General features: G+C 35.4%; 1 protein-coding gene across 2 annotated transcripts in view; it reads right to left on the bottom strand.

The window, feature by feature from the left end:
• Positions 1 to 15,948, bottom strand: part of FAM13A (family with sequence similarity 13 member A) — a 266,776-nt gene that overhangs the window by 61,054 nt on the left and 189,774 nt on the right. For both annotated transcript variants that reach the window (XM_054591743.1, XM_054591744.1), the window contains 2 exons: positions 4,050 to 4,091; positions 1,299 to 1,478 (listed from right to left, as the gene is read on the bottom strand). In XM_054591743.1, coding sequence (XP_054447718.1) covers positions 1,299 to 1,478; positions 4,050 to 4,091 — 222 coding nt within the window. The remainder of the gene's footprint in view (positions 1 to 1,298; positions 1,479 to 4,049; positions 4,092 to 15,948) is intronic.

The following is a 15,948-nucleotide window of genomic DNA, read 5'->3' as shown; positions in this document are numbered from 1 at the left end:
ACAATATAAGCAGTTCACAAAGTAATCATATTCCTAAACATGGCCTATAAAGCTTGGTCGGAAGCTACCTTTAAATGTAAATCTTCTGTATCGTATTTTTCTATTTTCCAAAGGGAACATTACAGCAGCCCCTCCTTTCCGCCAGCTCTAAGACAAATGTTTTTTCTTAAAGTGCTGATTATCTAAACCTACTTTAGTATTATATCACAATAAGTGCAAATAAAACCATTATGTTTATGCCTTAAACTTATATGGTGATGCATGTCAATTATTGCTCAATAAAAATGAAAAAAAAAGTACTGCTTATGTCACTTGAAAAGTCAGTTACACCACTGATACCGCCTTACTTCTAAGATTAGTGTTAATATAGCCCTTAGGTGATATGCAGCATGAAACTTACTTATACCATTTATCTTCTGTGTTTTTCTTAAAGCAACAAGAAGTTTTCTTTCTTTCTTTTTTTTGAATAAAGGTTTTGATGTAGAGTATGAGTCCAGATAAGAAATAATGATGAGAACTAGGGTATAGTTTAGCGTTTGACATTTAATAATGAGTTCAAAACAACAATTTTATAGTGACCAAATGCTACAGCAGATTAAATACTAAAACTTTTGGGAAAATAAATGAATATAGTCTGTTACATAAAAATATTTTCCTTGACTATTTAAGTCATGGTTATTCAATAATTGTTCATTTGTATTTATCAAACCTTTTAATGGAGAATAAAGTTCCCTGTAATACTATTCTTGAAATTCATGCTGTGGGAATACCTTAAAATTAGTCATTATAATAATTAAAAACTCAAGTATCTCCACTTTTATTAGGCTTAAGCTCAATCTTTCTTATACCAAAACATAATCAACTGTCAAGAGTTTTAGAGAGAGAGTCTAGTATTTAATTAGGTCCACGGAGTAGAAAACTCTGCTGGTTCATATCCTAGTCTAACAGCCAACTGAATGTTGTCTGACAAGAAAAAACCACCTCTGGACAGGCATATAGCAACTTTCTCCATTTTTTCAGGACTCTTTGAAGTAAGATTTTAACAAGGAATCTATGAAATATATTAAATCAGAGGTGGCTTCCTACAATGTGTCAAATTCAGACAAAACTGAAATGTTTACTCAACCACCTATGACTTTCCAAAGGTTGGCTAAATTTAAAATGGTCACAATGAAAACTTTTTAAAGTTTTAATTTACATACTGAAATGGGAGTAGCCATGACACAGGAAAAAATTCAGGTGTATATTTTTAAAGGCAGAAGGGAAAACACAAACAAGAATTACTGACGTCAACTCACAGGTCTCTGCCGTGTCGCACTTCATCCTGCTCCTTGGACAGGCGCCGTCGCTGTCGGGCAGATGTGGAGGAAGTTGCTGGGGACGATCCAGGTTCTGAGTCCTCTGAGCTTTGGCTTCCCGAGCTATTAACATCAAAAAGATGCTGTTCCACAGCCGACCGGATGGTTCTTTCTAAGAGTCTAGTTAAAAAAAAAAAAAAAGAATACAGAATGATTCAAGCAATCAAGTTTATCAACAATTGCCTTTAAATATATGTGCCCACAAATAAGAAAATATCAGTATTCTAATGGAAGACCTACTACAACTTCATAAGCCAAGGTAGTATATGAGGCATTCGCCCCAAGAATATTTGCATTGTGCATTAAAAACCAAACTAAACAGAACAAATTTCACCAATCTGATAACTGTGTCTCTCCTCTTTGTGAGTCCAGGATTACTGAAATGCTCACAACAAGTCCAGCAACATTTGTAGGAGGCGTTCAGGAAATAAGGTCATTTAATATAAGGCAGAATGAGGAAAGATTTTTTTTTCCTCATAGAACAATAATGGATCTATTCTTACAAAGGCAAGTTTCTTCCAGATTTCATACCAGTTTTGCAGAGAAGGAAAGTATGATTTTCAAAGCAAACTGGCACTGATAATTTTATGATGCCTATTATCTATTTAAAATTCTTTTGAGATAAAATTATACAGAAAGTAATGCTATTAACAAAAGAACACCTTGCCAGAACAATTGCCATTCATAACAGAAAAGCAAAATCTTTCTGAACCTATTCAATTAAATTGCGATATATATGATCGAGGCTGCATTCATACAAACACTTCAATATATATCACTGAAGATGAAAGAATAGATTTATTTTGTTAAACCTGAGAAAAATAGCGAAGCACAAGGGGCTGAAAAGAGCACATGATGAGGCATGGTTTTTAAAGCTACATAGTCCTCCAGTGTGTCTACACCTGACATCATCACAATAACTTTGAGCAAGCTGACACAAAAATTCTAAATTCATACTCTTCAAAACATGTTTTCCTTCATCTGAAAGAATCACACCCAGATATCAAATTGTATACATTAAATATATGTAGTTTTTGTATATCTCAATATGTGTAGCTTTTTATATCTCAATAAAGTTGTTAAAATTAAAAAAGAACCACTTATATATTTTTAAATGTTCAGATTGAGAAATATATTCATTCAAATGAAATGGATTTTAGAAATTTAGGAACTTTAGATTTTTCAAGTAGAGTTTTATTAAGAGACTCATAGTAATTTCATTAAAATTATTTTAAGACAATGAGCAAGTATAGTCTGATTGGGTATTAGAAATTTTACGTTTAGAATTCCTCATCCCAGTGATTCAACGTTACCTAATAATAGTACATAAGAACGTGAGTACATAATGTGTACCTATAGAGCAACCACACCCTTTTTCCAAACTATACGAGACATATAACAGATAAAAGGTAATCCAGAAACAAACAGGCAAGAACAAATCAATCTTAGTATAATCATGGAATCTTCTTAAAATTCACAGAGGTTAGTAAGAGGTCAATCCTGCCCTCTGATTGCTTCCTCACTAATAAAAAAGAAAATAAATCTAAATTCATCCTATTAGATCCAAATTCATACCAATTAATGCTTCTTCTAATCCTTTTTTCTTCTTCCTCATCACATCACATCTTCCTCTCTTCCACTACCTGGTCCCTGCTGATGGAAGATGCTCCAGAAAGGCTCACCCATGTCCCAGCAGGGAGAATCTTTGGGCAAGGGACTATTTACAAATATTTATTTAGTGATTAATGTATGCCAGGCATCTTTCTAGGAGTACAGCCACAAATAGGACAATATATACTTTGCTATGAGGAGAGACAGATAACAAACAGATCATGAAATTTCAGATAGTGATAAATTTTCTGTAAAATACAATACAGAGTTAGAGAGTGACTGTGAGTGGTCAGGGAAACTTCTTGAATAAGATGAAATTGGAACAAAGAGGTGACTGGCAAGAAAGTGAACGTCCAGGCTGAGGAACAGCCAGTGCAAGGGCTCTGAGGCAGATACCAGTGTATGGTTGGCCTATTTCAGAAACAGCCCCGTCAAGTGCTTGAAGCAAAATGAACAATGTAGCTAGAGAGGTAGGCAAGCACAGACAACTGGGGTTTATATTTTAGTCAAAGTGTAATTGGTAGCCTTAGGAAGAAAAAGACACTTGATGGAGAAAGTTAACTAAGTGCTGCTGCTGCACTGTGGAAAAATGATGTGTTACTTTCTTTTCCATGTTCCTACTAGACTGAAGGCTGAGCCCAAGGTCATTTGACATTACACACCTAACACTATGCGTGGCATATTTCAGGCACGTAATGTATGAAGGCTGACTAAAATTAACAAAGAAAGACATAAAGGCCCAGTTAATACTTAAACCTTTAATTGCATCCTCTGTTGCATCATACCTCCCAAAGCACACAGATTGCTTTGCAAATATTGACTCTGACATTACTTAGACTGAAATAAATAAAAATCTCATATGTTGAAATGGTAGAGCTGTCTCTAGTCACACACTCATACAGAAGATCAAATGGGAACGTTTCTTACTTAGCACTCTCCTCTTGTGTAGTTTTCAAAACCATTTGGTTACTTACTGTATAAATCTTCCAATACTATCCAATATTAGAATTGCCTTTGTTCTCTGTTTAATAAGTGGGCAAGAAAGAGGGGAAAAAACCCCATCCAATTCAAGGAACTTACTCTCCTGTTGTTGAAACACTGCTGACTTGGGATACATGGGCACTGCGGAAAAGAAGCAAAGAGAAAAAAAGTCAAACAGATGGAGCACCAGACTGTGAACCACACATTTGAAGGGGACCTTAGGCTTAAAGTGTTAGCTGGGCCCTGAGTGACCCTTGCACAATGTTCATCCAGCCCCTGACAGATGCTGATTTTCACTTGTTTCTAGAACTAGAGATGGCCCTGGGTATTTATTCCAGAGCAGTGTTCCCCTCCCCTGCCTCCCATTTTAAAGATGTCCATAACAAGACTGTTTCACAAGTGACCTTTGAAAACTCTCTACCTCTCACCCTAGTGCCATGGTCTTAGTTCAGGGTCTTTTTATTTTCCCCCAAATGTTACTGCAATTGCTGTTGACTGTCTTCCTGCTGCCACCGCTACGCATTCCCCGCTCTCCCCAGCCCAAACTGTCCCTTCCTTGTTCACCTCTTCTAGGCCTGTAGACTGAAGCATCTTTCTGAAACTGCTCTGGACATGAAGAGAGCAGCAGGGACTCGAGGGAATAGAGGACAAGGAACCAACATTGTTTTCTACGTGACTATTTCTAAGCCATCTTTCCTTCCTAAATTCCTCAAGGTAGACAATACCTCAAGCTTTATAATATTTCATCTTACCACCTGATTTACAGCTCTTTTGTTAAACACTTCTAAACTTCCTCTACTTCCCATTTTCTCTAAAGCATGAATTCCTTTGAAAGTATTAAAAAGTAGTCAACATAAAGTGGAATGGTGAAATTATAGGACACTATTTGATCAGCATCCTTCATAACGTCACCATCTTGCCTGCATTTTATGTTTATAAACCACAGAGAGGGGGTGAGGCTGGCAGCTATTTTAGCCATATGAATATCCATACTTCACATTGCAGGGGTGTCCAACCTTTTGACATCTCTGGGCCACACTAGATGAAGGAGAGTTGTCTTGGGCCACATGTTAAATACATTGTGACATATAATCACACACACACAAAATCTCATGATGTTTTAAGTAAATTTACGATTTTGTGTTGGGCTGCATCACAGCCATCCTGGGCTGCAGGTGGCCCGTGGGTGGCAGGCTGGACACCCCTTCTAGGGCTTAGTCAGCTTCTATATCAAGATTCAAAAGTATCTATGCTTGAAAGAAGAGATAAAAAAAATCTTTAGTGTATGTCAAACTATAGTTTTGCCTAATAGATCTGTTGCCTCCCTTTTCTTCCTTCTTTATAGACCACACCTAAAGAATTGCCTCCCTTTTCTTCCTTCTTTACAGACCACACCTAAAGAAAATAAAAACTGTTAATGACCAATATTGATGGTTGCTTTTCAATTACTCCAAACATCCTAATTTTTATGGTATAATTTTCAACATATGAACATATTGTTTTGTAATCGTTTGTTGAGTTTTTCTTCCATGTATGTGTATATCTCATCTCTTGCAACTCAGAGTCTAAGTGCCTCAAGGGACTGTATGATATTTCTCATTTTCTTTCATTAGACTCCCTACTACTACTACCACCATCATACCCAGCATAGTCACCATTATTCCACAGGTGGTCAACAGATCCTCTAGAGAATTTCCTCTGGTTAAAGCTCCAAATCTTTGTCATGGCCACAGGCCATATTCATATCCCCCCAAACCACCTACAATAATGCTATTGTGTACAAGGGAAATGGATGAGAAGAATCTTCATGAATAACTGAGTCAATGAACAAACAAACAAATACACCCTAACACTTACCAAGTACTTATTATGTTTCAGACACTGGGCTAAGTATTTTTACAAAGATTTTCTCATTCACTGTTTACATTAACCCTTGTGAGGTAGGTTCTATTGTTTTTCTCCCCCATTTTCAGATGAAGAGGTTAGAGAGGTTAAGTAACTAGCTAAGTCATGAGCCAAGAAGTAAATGAGTTGGGATTTGAACCAAGAAAGTTTTAGCTCAGCGTATAAGCCCTTAATCACTGCACTAGACTTTTAAGGACTCATTCACTAGAAGAAAAACTCACGAGAGTCATTTTTGATTATGCAGTCCTGCATTTAGGTATTTTACTTTGCTTTTCATCACAGTCATTTCTCCTCTGCCTCACAATGCCTGACATTCACTGTGGCTCCCAGGTTATATAACCAGCAACAAATCCTTTGCTGGCCTGTCCTTAAATGGAACAGACAGTCCCTGCTTTCGATGCTTTGTGGCTCACCCTTTGTAAATCCAACACTGTATAATTAACCCTTGTACTCCACTTCTCAGTGCAGTTATACAACCTTGGTTTTGGGAGAGGGACCAATGTGAATAATGACCAGGGGGACCCAGGAGAGGAAAAAGAATGTAGATCTGCTAGATGCTAAAAGCATTCCAAAGGTATATAGGTATAATTAAACAATTAGTATCCCCTGCCATCTCAGAATGAAAAGATCTATCTCTTCTCCTTCCTTCTGTGCACTTAAGACCTGAACTTCTTTTTGCTTGTTAAAATACACACTGATATTTTATGTTCCTTTTAGGGGGTATGAGTGGGGATGAAAAAAGGCAGGCAAGGAAGAGACAAAGGAATGGCAAGAAACAGGACCAGGTTCTGAGATTATGAACTAAGTAAGTGCTTCTCAAACTTGAGTGTGAATCAGAATCACCTGGGATCTTGTTCATACAGGTTCGGGTTCAGCTGGTCCACGTCTAGAGAAGGGAAGGCTGAGATTCTAAGAAACTCCCCCAGATTCTGCTGCTGTTCATTCATGGAAGACACTGATTAGCAAAGTTCTGCGACTAAAAATTCTTCAAGACTTCAATTCCTCAGACACCGAAACAGCTATTTTTAAACATTCTAATCTAAGTAATGAAGGTATGAATTGGAAAACTTACGCTAATCTGAGTGAATAAAAGGCAACACATAAAATTTCCCTCACAGTTTAAAAAAATGAACTGAACCATCTAAGTCAGTCTTAAAAAGCCTTTCTCACAATGCAAAAATAAGTGAATAAATTAATAATAAAACCAAGTAATTAAATCATGTTCATTTTTACTAGCATATTGATCTTAGGTCAAATTTCTGACAAATTTACATTTGATTATTTCTTTAATAATCTTTTGGAACTTTTTGTATACTTAACATGTCCCTATTTCCATATTTTTCTAATAGGATTTCTCTAAAGAAAGTATTCTGAGAACACTTTACATTGGTAACTAGAAAAGAGAAATTCTGGTCTTAGTTCTACAGTTGATTAGCTGAAATCATAGACTGTTGGATAGCTTGGCTGCACTGGGTTGTTTTCTTCATACAGAAAATGAAAGGTTTGGCTAGTGATCTCTGAGGTTTTCTTTTATTGCCCTAAAGCTTAAATCATTATAAAAGGTTATAATTGCATATTTAGTTTTATGACAGTGTCAGTCATAGTTATAGTTTATTAGATACCAAAATAGCTTTGTTAAGGTATCCTTCTACCTCCATAGTTCTTATGGGATGTGCTCAACAATTCACCAGTAAGGTTTCTAAGAATGTTTAATGTCAGAAATAGGGATGCTTCCATAGCTATCACTGGCTCCTGGAGATAATCTAAGATATTGCCAAAAAAGAGATAAGCAAATAAGCTAAAGTGAAAAACACACTTCCTTCATCTACATGTACTTTGTTTTTTATCCTCTGCATACAACTAAGAATAATACATTTTTCTCATAGCCTTGATTGATTTGCTAAGAAAAATTCTTACTTATGCAATATTTAACACTTGAATAAGGAGTTCATTTCCTAAGATTGATAAAGTATTTAAAACTGAAAGTAATAAGCCCATGTGCAGGCTCCAGCATTATGGTCAATTTTATTACCCAAGCCTACAGTAAGTGATGATGCAACTGAATTTTCTATTGCTATGATCATTTAAAACGGATTCTAAGCCTACTCTGAGATATATTTATGATATAAATATATTTAGTCTTTGTGTTTATTAGCAAAACCAAAATGGCATTTCTGTAAGCTGATTATGTTGAGCAATATTAGTGTATAAAAATTGCATGAGACACCCAGAGGCCTGATGACAGTGATCCTTTAAAATTAGATCTCTTGATTTGAAACAAAAACTTTACATATAGAAAGAAGTTTCAAATATACTGAAACCAGGCATCCTGAAAAAGCATGTGTCCTCTTTTTCTGTATGTTCTCTTACTTCAGTATGTTTTCTTTTCTGTGGTGTATAAAATCCTATCTGTAATAAAATTTTGTTTTAAAAGGAACCATTAGGTCTAACAGAGTTATCCTTTTTCTCTAGAAAATAATATTTACATTTACTCAAATTTTTTAATGAGTAAGGATATAAAAGACAATTATGTCATGTTTGCTTAATTAAGACTAAGGATAAAGATCATGTAATTACTCATCAAAATAGCATGAAACTCTTAATTTGGCTATTTAACAAAATATAGTATTTTTAGTGTCATTTAAACATGCCTAATGTTGATATGCAGCATCAACAATATGAAATGATTGTAAAATTATTTCCTTGTAACTGTAAAATGGATTTCTAAATTAAACTTTTTCCATGATTTTAGTGCATTCTTCAGAGTATCATACATTAAAACAAATATATCCAATCCTCAATATTTATTCACTTGGTGTTAGCTCTTAGCTGTGATTATCAGTGTGCTGAAATTTAACGGAGTATTTGTAGGTATTTAGACTTTGACAAAAACTACATCCCCCTTTTGTGGTGGTCTGATAGACAGTTCAGATTAAAAAGCCTTACATTTTTAATTTAAAAGTATATACTATGCATACAACACTAGGACATAAACATTTTGGTTTAAAGTTATATACTATAACTTTACAGTACCAGAATATAAATTGAAAACATACTATATAGATATGATTCAGTAGGAACGAACATCTTTTATCCTCAAACTTTATCCAAGTTCACACCTCCTATTCCTTTAACTCTTAGGACTGATTTGAAGAAAAAAACCCTATTCTTCATTCCTTCATCTTAATACTCTATTTATTAAATATTTTCAAACAAATTAAATAGCCTCCATTAAAGTGTCAGAATTCTCAGCTTTTGTACAGCTTCTTTCAGGTTGTAATAGTTTTCAATTTTACATACTTAGTGTGTTTTTATGTGAAAAGAAATCCAACTTCCTTTAGTTTTTAGACCAAGATGTTTATAAAGCAAAATTATGAAATGAAGTGGATAGTCCACTACATGTACTGTACCCATTGGCAGATGAGGAAATAGGTGCAGAGAGATTTAGTGTCTCATGCACATTTACACAGTTCTGGTTCTGTCTCATGTGATCTGGCTTCAGAGTACATCCTTAAAAGGGCATGACCCTTATTCACAAGTAGTGTTACTTTTCATATCCTAGTTACTTCCTTGGAATTAGAACAGATTATTAAAAGTACTTTTTTTGGATTTAATATAATTTTCTTTCAAAATGTATATATTCCAGAAAACTATGTCATCTAGATTTTCATGTTTATTAGTATAAAATTGTATAAAGTATTCTCTAATCTTTTACAAACTACTATATCCCTTGTAGCAAACTTCAATTCTGATTATTAGTATTAGTATTGTTCCATATTTTTTCCTGTTTACCAGAAGGTTTTCTATTTTGTAATTTGCATTTTATTCCCAAGTAATCACAATTTATGAATTCCAGCATCAGTTCCGCTCCTTTTCTGTTTTCTTTTTTTTAAAAAAGATTTTATTTATTTATTTATTTTTTAGAGAGAGGGAAAAGGAGGGAGAAAGAGAGGGAGAGAAATATCAGTGTGTACTTGCCTCTTGTGCACCCCATACTGGGGACCTGGCCCACAACCCAGGCATGTGCCCTGACTGGGGAATTGAACTGGCAGCCCCTTGGTTTGCAGGCCGGTGCTCAATCCACTGAGCCACACTAGCCAGGCTGTTATCTGTTATTATTATTAAATCCTTTTTGGTTTCCAAGAGGTCACTTTTCTTTTTTTATATAGCTTTTTCTGAATGTGTGGCTCATTTATATTCAATCTTCTTAAGAGGCTGAAGTTACCTATAATAAAGAGCTTAGATCTCAGTCTACAAATTTGGATATGTAGTTTTTTACCTTTTTCTTTTAAATAGTTTACATTTGAGGTTTTTATTTCCTCTCTGAAATTTTTCTTCCATTTAGAAGTGTTATCAGTGATTGATTAGAAATTTTTTGTTATTAATTACGCTGTGGTCAGAAAAAATTACTATTAAAATATCTGCTCTTCAAGAACACTTAAAGATAGCAGAATAATTTTTTTAGCAGCAGGAATGCTTGAGCCTAGTAGCAGGGTATAACGTTTAGGATATGTAATGCTCACTTATTTAATTATTAATTATATCAAATTCTCAGTGGTATTTATTTTGTAAATTTTGTTATAGAGATACAGTTGTATGTGTAAGTTCTATACTTTAAATGTGTTTGCCTGTTTATCCTTGTTAACTTGAGTTAAATTTGTATGATTTCATGTTATGCTATTTTATATTTATTTATAAACTTTATGTCTTTAGCATGGATTTTAGCTAATAAAGTATGTATTTTGCTGTGTATAATGCACACCTATGTTTTTGGCCCAAACTTTCAGGAAACAAAATCTTTCATTTTAATTTTTTAATTCAATTATTTATTTATTTATATTTAGAAACAAAACAGATTATTGTATTCCTGGGTATTATTTTGCATATGGATATCATTACTTGTTTTCTAGAGTTATACTTTTAACATGTAAGTATAGATGAAAGAATTAAAAACATTTATGTAGATACAGAATTAGTACTACTCACATAAAGTGCATACCCTTACTTTTCCCTCAAAAATTTGGGTGAAACAGTGAGCATTATACATGGCAAAATATGGTTTGTCCTGATCAAAAAATCTGGCTTTAAACTCTTGTTCTGATATTGATATCTTTCTTTTTGTTTATATTTATAAGATGTAAGTTCTATATTTTATTACGTATCTTTATTTTATTTTGAGAGTAATTTCATTAAGGCTGGGGACAGTGAAACAAGGAAGGGCTTAGGGTAGAAAAAGCACAGAAGAGAGCCTAGGATGGGCTGCTGGAAAGTCAGAGAAAAGGGGGCCTTGGAGGCAGGTTCAGGGAGTTAGCCCGGGATGAGCCGCTGCTCCTTGGTTGCAAGTCTCATGGGGAAATGCAGGAGCTGCATGCCTGAGAGGGAAGGCCAGTGTGGGCGTGCTCTTGGGAGGGAGAGCGTGCCAGATATAAAATACGGATATAAATTCTGTATTTTAATAATGAACCTTTCTGTGCCATTTTGTTTTAAGGCTCTTGTGAGCAAAATAGAGGTTGGATAAAAAGCAAGTTTATAGTTGTTTGTATAGCAAATAATATGAGAATAAACTGTTTCACATACTCACAACTGTAAACCTACTTTTGCCCCGCCCTGTATAGTTCAACTGGACACTTTAAAAAAGTAATTTTAGCTTTTATTTAAGAATTTAATCCATTTACATTTATTGTCATAACTGGCATACTCATTCTAGTTTTGTGTTTTTGCTTTATGTTTTCTAATTTGGGAGCTTCCTTTTCCTTTGATTTCTGTCTTTGCTTTTAGCCCCTGAGAAGATTTAAAATATAGGAGTCATATGCACAATTCTACCAATGGTTGCCTCTCTTACCCACATATCTATAATTTTTAAAACTAACTCTCCAAAACAAACAAACAAACAAAACCCCCCAGACTCTCAACTCCTGTTTCTCTTTTCCTGTCTTCCACATGCAAGGCAAGGAATTCAGAGTTTTGTTACTTTCTTTACCCCTCCACCAATGATTATAATCTGGTCTCTACTTCTTAATTAAAAAAAAATTTAAATTCACCTCTCAGTTGGCAGGGCATATATTAACTTTGATGTCTGCTTTTATTTCTATTAGTATCTTTTCTTTTTATAATAATTTTCGTTTGACTTTCCAACCTCTGACCTACATCTCTAGCATTATTTCTCTTATAACCTTTTCTCTATGTTTCCTTCACTTTGAGAGAGCTCCTCAAGTTTCTCTCTCATCACGTATTTAATTAACTTTTTAATAATTTCTGATCTTCACTGCTTCCAGCATAGTTTTATAAGTCTCTCCTAATACATTTCTAGGCTCCTTTTTCTCTCCTTATTTCAGCTCTTCCTCTGTATCTCTAGTCTTTGAATTCTAAATTTAATCTCCTCTTACAGGTTCCTACTCATGTTTCAAAGAGGTTGGTTATGTTCTTGAGCATTTTTGGGGAAGAGTAGCAATATACTTCTCAATGGTTCCTTTGAACCATATGAAAAACAATTCTCTGAAATCTGTTTTTACATGGAGTCTTCAAAGCATGCTGTTCTGTAGTTCCTAATTTCTCTTCATAGCTTCCAAACAGGTCTTTGTGTCTAGTGGTTCTTAAGGGGGAACAATCAATCTAGACTCACTGCCAGCAACTGGATAGGTAGATTGTTCTTAGTTTATGTCAACATCCCTTGGCTGTGGGCAGATGCCCCATCTCGGATTTAGACTTTAAGAGCCAGTATCTGAGTCTGCACTAGAATAATTTTAAATGCATACTTCTTGCTACTGGTCCAATTTTATGACTAAGCTGGAGAATCAGAGACAAATTTGTAGTTTCTCTTTATGTACTGTACACTTGAAAGCATGCATTAAATCCAATCATCTTCCTGCCTTTATCCCTTTCACAAATGATTTTGTTTGGTGACTGACCGTGCCAGTGGGATACCCTTTCATCTCTGCTGCTTTGTATATGGAATGTTCTAGTTTCTCAGTAAAAAATGAAATAAAGAAAGTGATGGTGGCAGAGAGGTGAAAAGAATATGCAACCCAGCTCTGTATGGTTCAGAAAATAAGTTTGGGCCCAGTTGGAGGAATGTCACTTGCTTTTCTAGTTGGTGCAGTAGACATTGGAAAGAACCCAAGTCAGTTATTTTTTCCCCTTTCCTTTTCTCTTTTTGGTCACTGTATCATCCAGATGACGGAACATGAAGTCTGTAAGGCAAATATATGTTTCTCAGTTCATCCCACTGGTGATATGACATATTGATTTTCCCTTATTATTATTTAAAGGTGCCTCTAGATCCTGTCTTTTATATCATCATTAGAATTTAAATGGGAAGTTGGGAGTAGTTATATCAGGCAAAGCTAGTCTGCTATTCGTTTAATGTAGAGTTTTACATTTTATTAAAATCTGAAATTCATATAGTCAGAAGTCCGTGGGGAGTCAAGGAGACTGAGGAACAAGCAGTTATAGGTCAGACAGAATGGCCACAAAGATGTCATTTTCTACAAGTAAATTTTTCCTTCATTTTTTTAAGCTGAGGACAGAGATGAGGACAAGCATAAAAATATAAACTTTTATATAGTTTGCCTTTGTTTTTCAGCCTTGCCTAAACATACCCTTAATATTTTAATTAGAATTGATAGAAGTAAACACAGAATTTATCCTTTTCTCTTAGTGTTCAAAAAAATATTACTAGTGATTCTTAGATGTCCAAAACTCAATATTGAATCCCTAAAGAAGTGTATGATAAAAAGTAGTAAAGTTTATAACCATTCTTCACGAAATAATTATATTGTTGGTCTGGTTCAGTGGTTTTCAGCTAGGGGTGTGCATGAAATACCCTATGACATTTTTTCCCCTCATTTATTTTACTGTGGTAAAATGCATGTAATATAAAACTTACCATCTTAACCATCTTTAAATGTAATTCCGTGGCATGAAGTACATTCACATTGCTGTGCAACCATCACCAGCATCCATCTCCAGAGCTCTTTTCACCTTGTCCGTATTAAACAATACCTCCCAATTCTCCCTTCCCTCTAGCTTCTGGCAATCACCATTCTATTTTACGTCTTTATGAATTTGATTATACTAGGTACCCCATAAAAGTGGAATCATACAGTATTTGTCCTTCTGTGATTGACTTATTTCACTTAGCATAAATGTCCTCAAGGTTCATCCATGTTGTCTTTGTGTTGTAAGTCCCTTCCTTTTTAAAGTCTGAATAGTATTCCATAGCGTGCATATACTGCATTTTGTTTTGCCCTTCGTCCGATGGTGGACTCTGGATTTGCCTCTATCTTTTGGCCATTGTGACTAATGCTGCTATGAGCACAGGTGTACCAATATCTCTTTGGAATCTTGCTTTCAATTCTTTTGAGTATATACTCAGAAGTGGAACTTCTGGATCATATGGTAATTCTGTGTTTAATTTTTTTGAGGAATCTTTATACTATTTTCCTTAGCAGCTGCACAATTTTACATTTGAACCAGTAACACACAAATCTTTCAACTTCTCTTCCTCTTTGCCAACACTTTTTGTCTTTTTGATAGTAGCCATCCTAATGGATGGTAATCTCATTGTAGTTTTGATCTGTATTGCAATGATGGTTAGTGACACTGAGCATCTTCTCATACCGAAATAATCACAAAAATCAAACCCAAGCTTGCAGACACTGAAGACTTAGACAAACAAAAGTAGAACTAGCAACAGATTCCCAGCAAGATCTGACTGCCCGCCAGGCAAAAGATATCAGACAATAACAGGCTGAACAGGGCGCGGAAGAACACCTACACCAAAATTTGCTTTGATGTCAGTCTAAACAATTGAGGCAGAGTCTTCTGTTCTGGGATTCTAGCCTAGACTATAAAAAAGGCCAAGGTACGAACATCATCCTAGCCAAGAATGTTCTTCGTGTTAAGTTTGCCTGTTCATGTTTATATTGTGGCAATCTCACTAAGGGTTTGGCATAACCCGTCCTTCCCTTTCATTTCTGTAATAACCTCAACAGGGCAGGTAATCTCTAATGAGCACCTGGGGAACAATGACACCTACTGTTTGAGCTCCTGTAGCTGCCATAAACTTGCCACATGGGACAATGGCAGGTGTAGATTTGTAGCTACTATTTTTTTCCTTTAAAAAAAGGACAAAATGGCTCTGTGGTGAATTAGGTTAGGCTGAAGAAGTAGTTGCTTCAGAGAACACAGAGTTCTTATCACAGAAGATATTTAATCTAGAATAAGAATATATGAATGCATGTCTACATAATGTAGGGTATAACAGCCCTCCCTTACTACAAAAAAGACTGAAGGCAATTTAAATGTACAGACGACAAAGATGGGGTTCATCCATGACTGTTAAAGGAGGACCGCAATCACAGACACTGAAATTCTACAGAGTGAAAAGAGGAGCAAGGTAGTGACTGAAATGGCCTGTCTGGTTCCCTGGTCTGCATTCCACCGCCCCTCCCCGAGCCACAGGAAGGCCTGGAATCTCCCACGGTACACCGCATGCTCTCCATCTTGCTCCTCTACCGCAAGCACAGACCCTATCTCGTTACAAATAATGCACCAGGTCTCCACTCCAATAGCTGGATGTCTGTCTGCCCTCATATGAGTTCCTTTATGAGAGAGAGAGAGAGAGAGAGAGAGAGAGAGAGAGAGACACGGGGGGTGGGGGGGAATGAGAGAGAAAAAAGATAGACTTGTTCCACTTATTTATGCATTCACTGGTGGATTCTGGGACGTGCCCCAACCAGAGAGCAAACCCGCAACCTTGGCGTACAGGGACAACACTCTAACTAACTGAGCCACCCAGTCAGGGCTGTACCAACCTCATTTTAACATAATTTCTAAGATTATAAAATAATGTTATTCAGAAAAAAAACTACATGTGAAAATTTAATTTCAGGCCAAATAATTATGATTTTTGCATTTATAAAATAGCTCCACTAAGTTTAAATTTCCCTCATGTGAAAAGAATTCCTTCTGGCAACTTCCTTTTTTTCAACTTTACCTCTACAGTAAAATGTGGGTTAGTATATATATTCATTCTTTTTTCTAACTCTTATCATATTTTAGTTTTTATGACTCTTAACATTAAAAATAGCTT

This window comes from Pteronotus mesoamericanus, unplaced genomic scaffold (genome assembly GCF_021234165.1).
Source record: "Pteronotus mesoamericanus isolate MK-2021 breed Mesoamerican mustached bat unplaced genomic scaffold, CSHL_Meso_final scaffold_232, whole genome shotgun sequence".
Taxonomy (NCBI): Eukaryota; Metazoa; Chordata; class Mammalia; order Chiroptera; family Mormoopidae; genus Pteronotus; species Pteronotus mesoamericanus.
The sequence above is the reverse complement of the archived record's forward strand: the minus strand, read 5'-3'. Positions and strand labels throughout refer to the sequence as shown.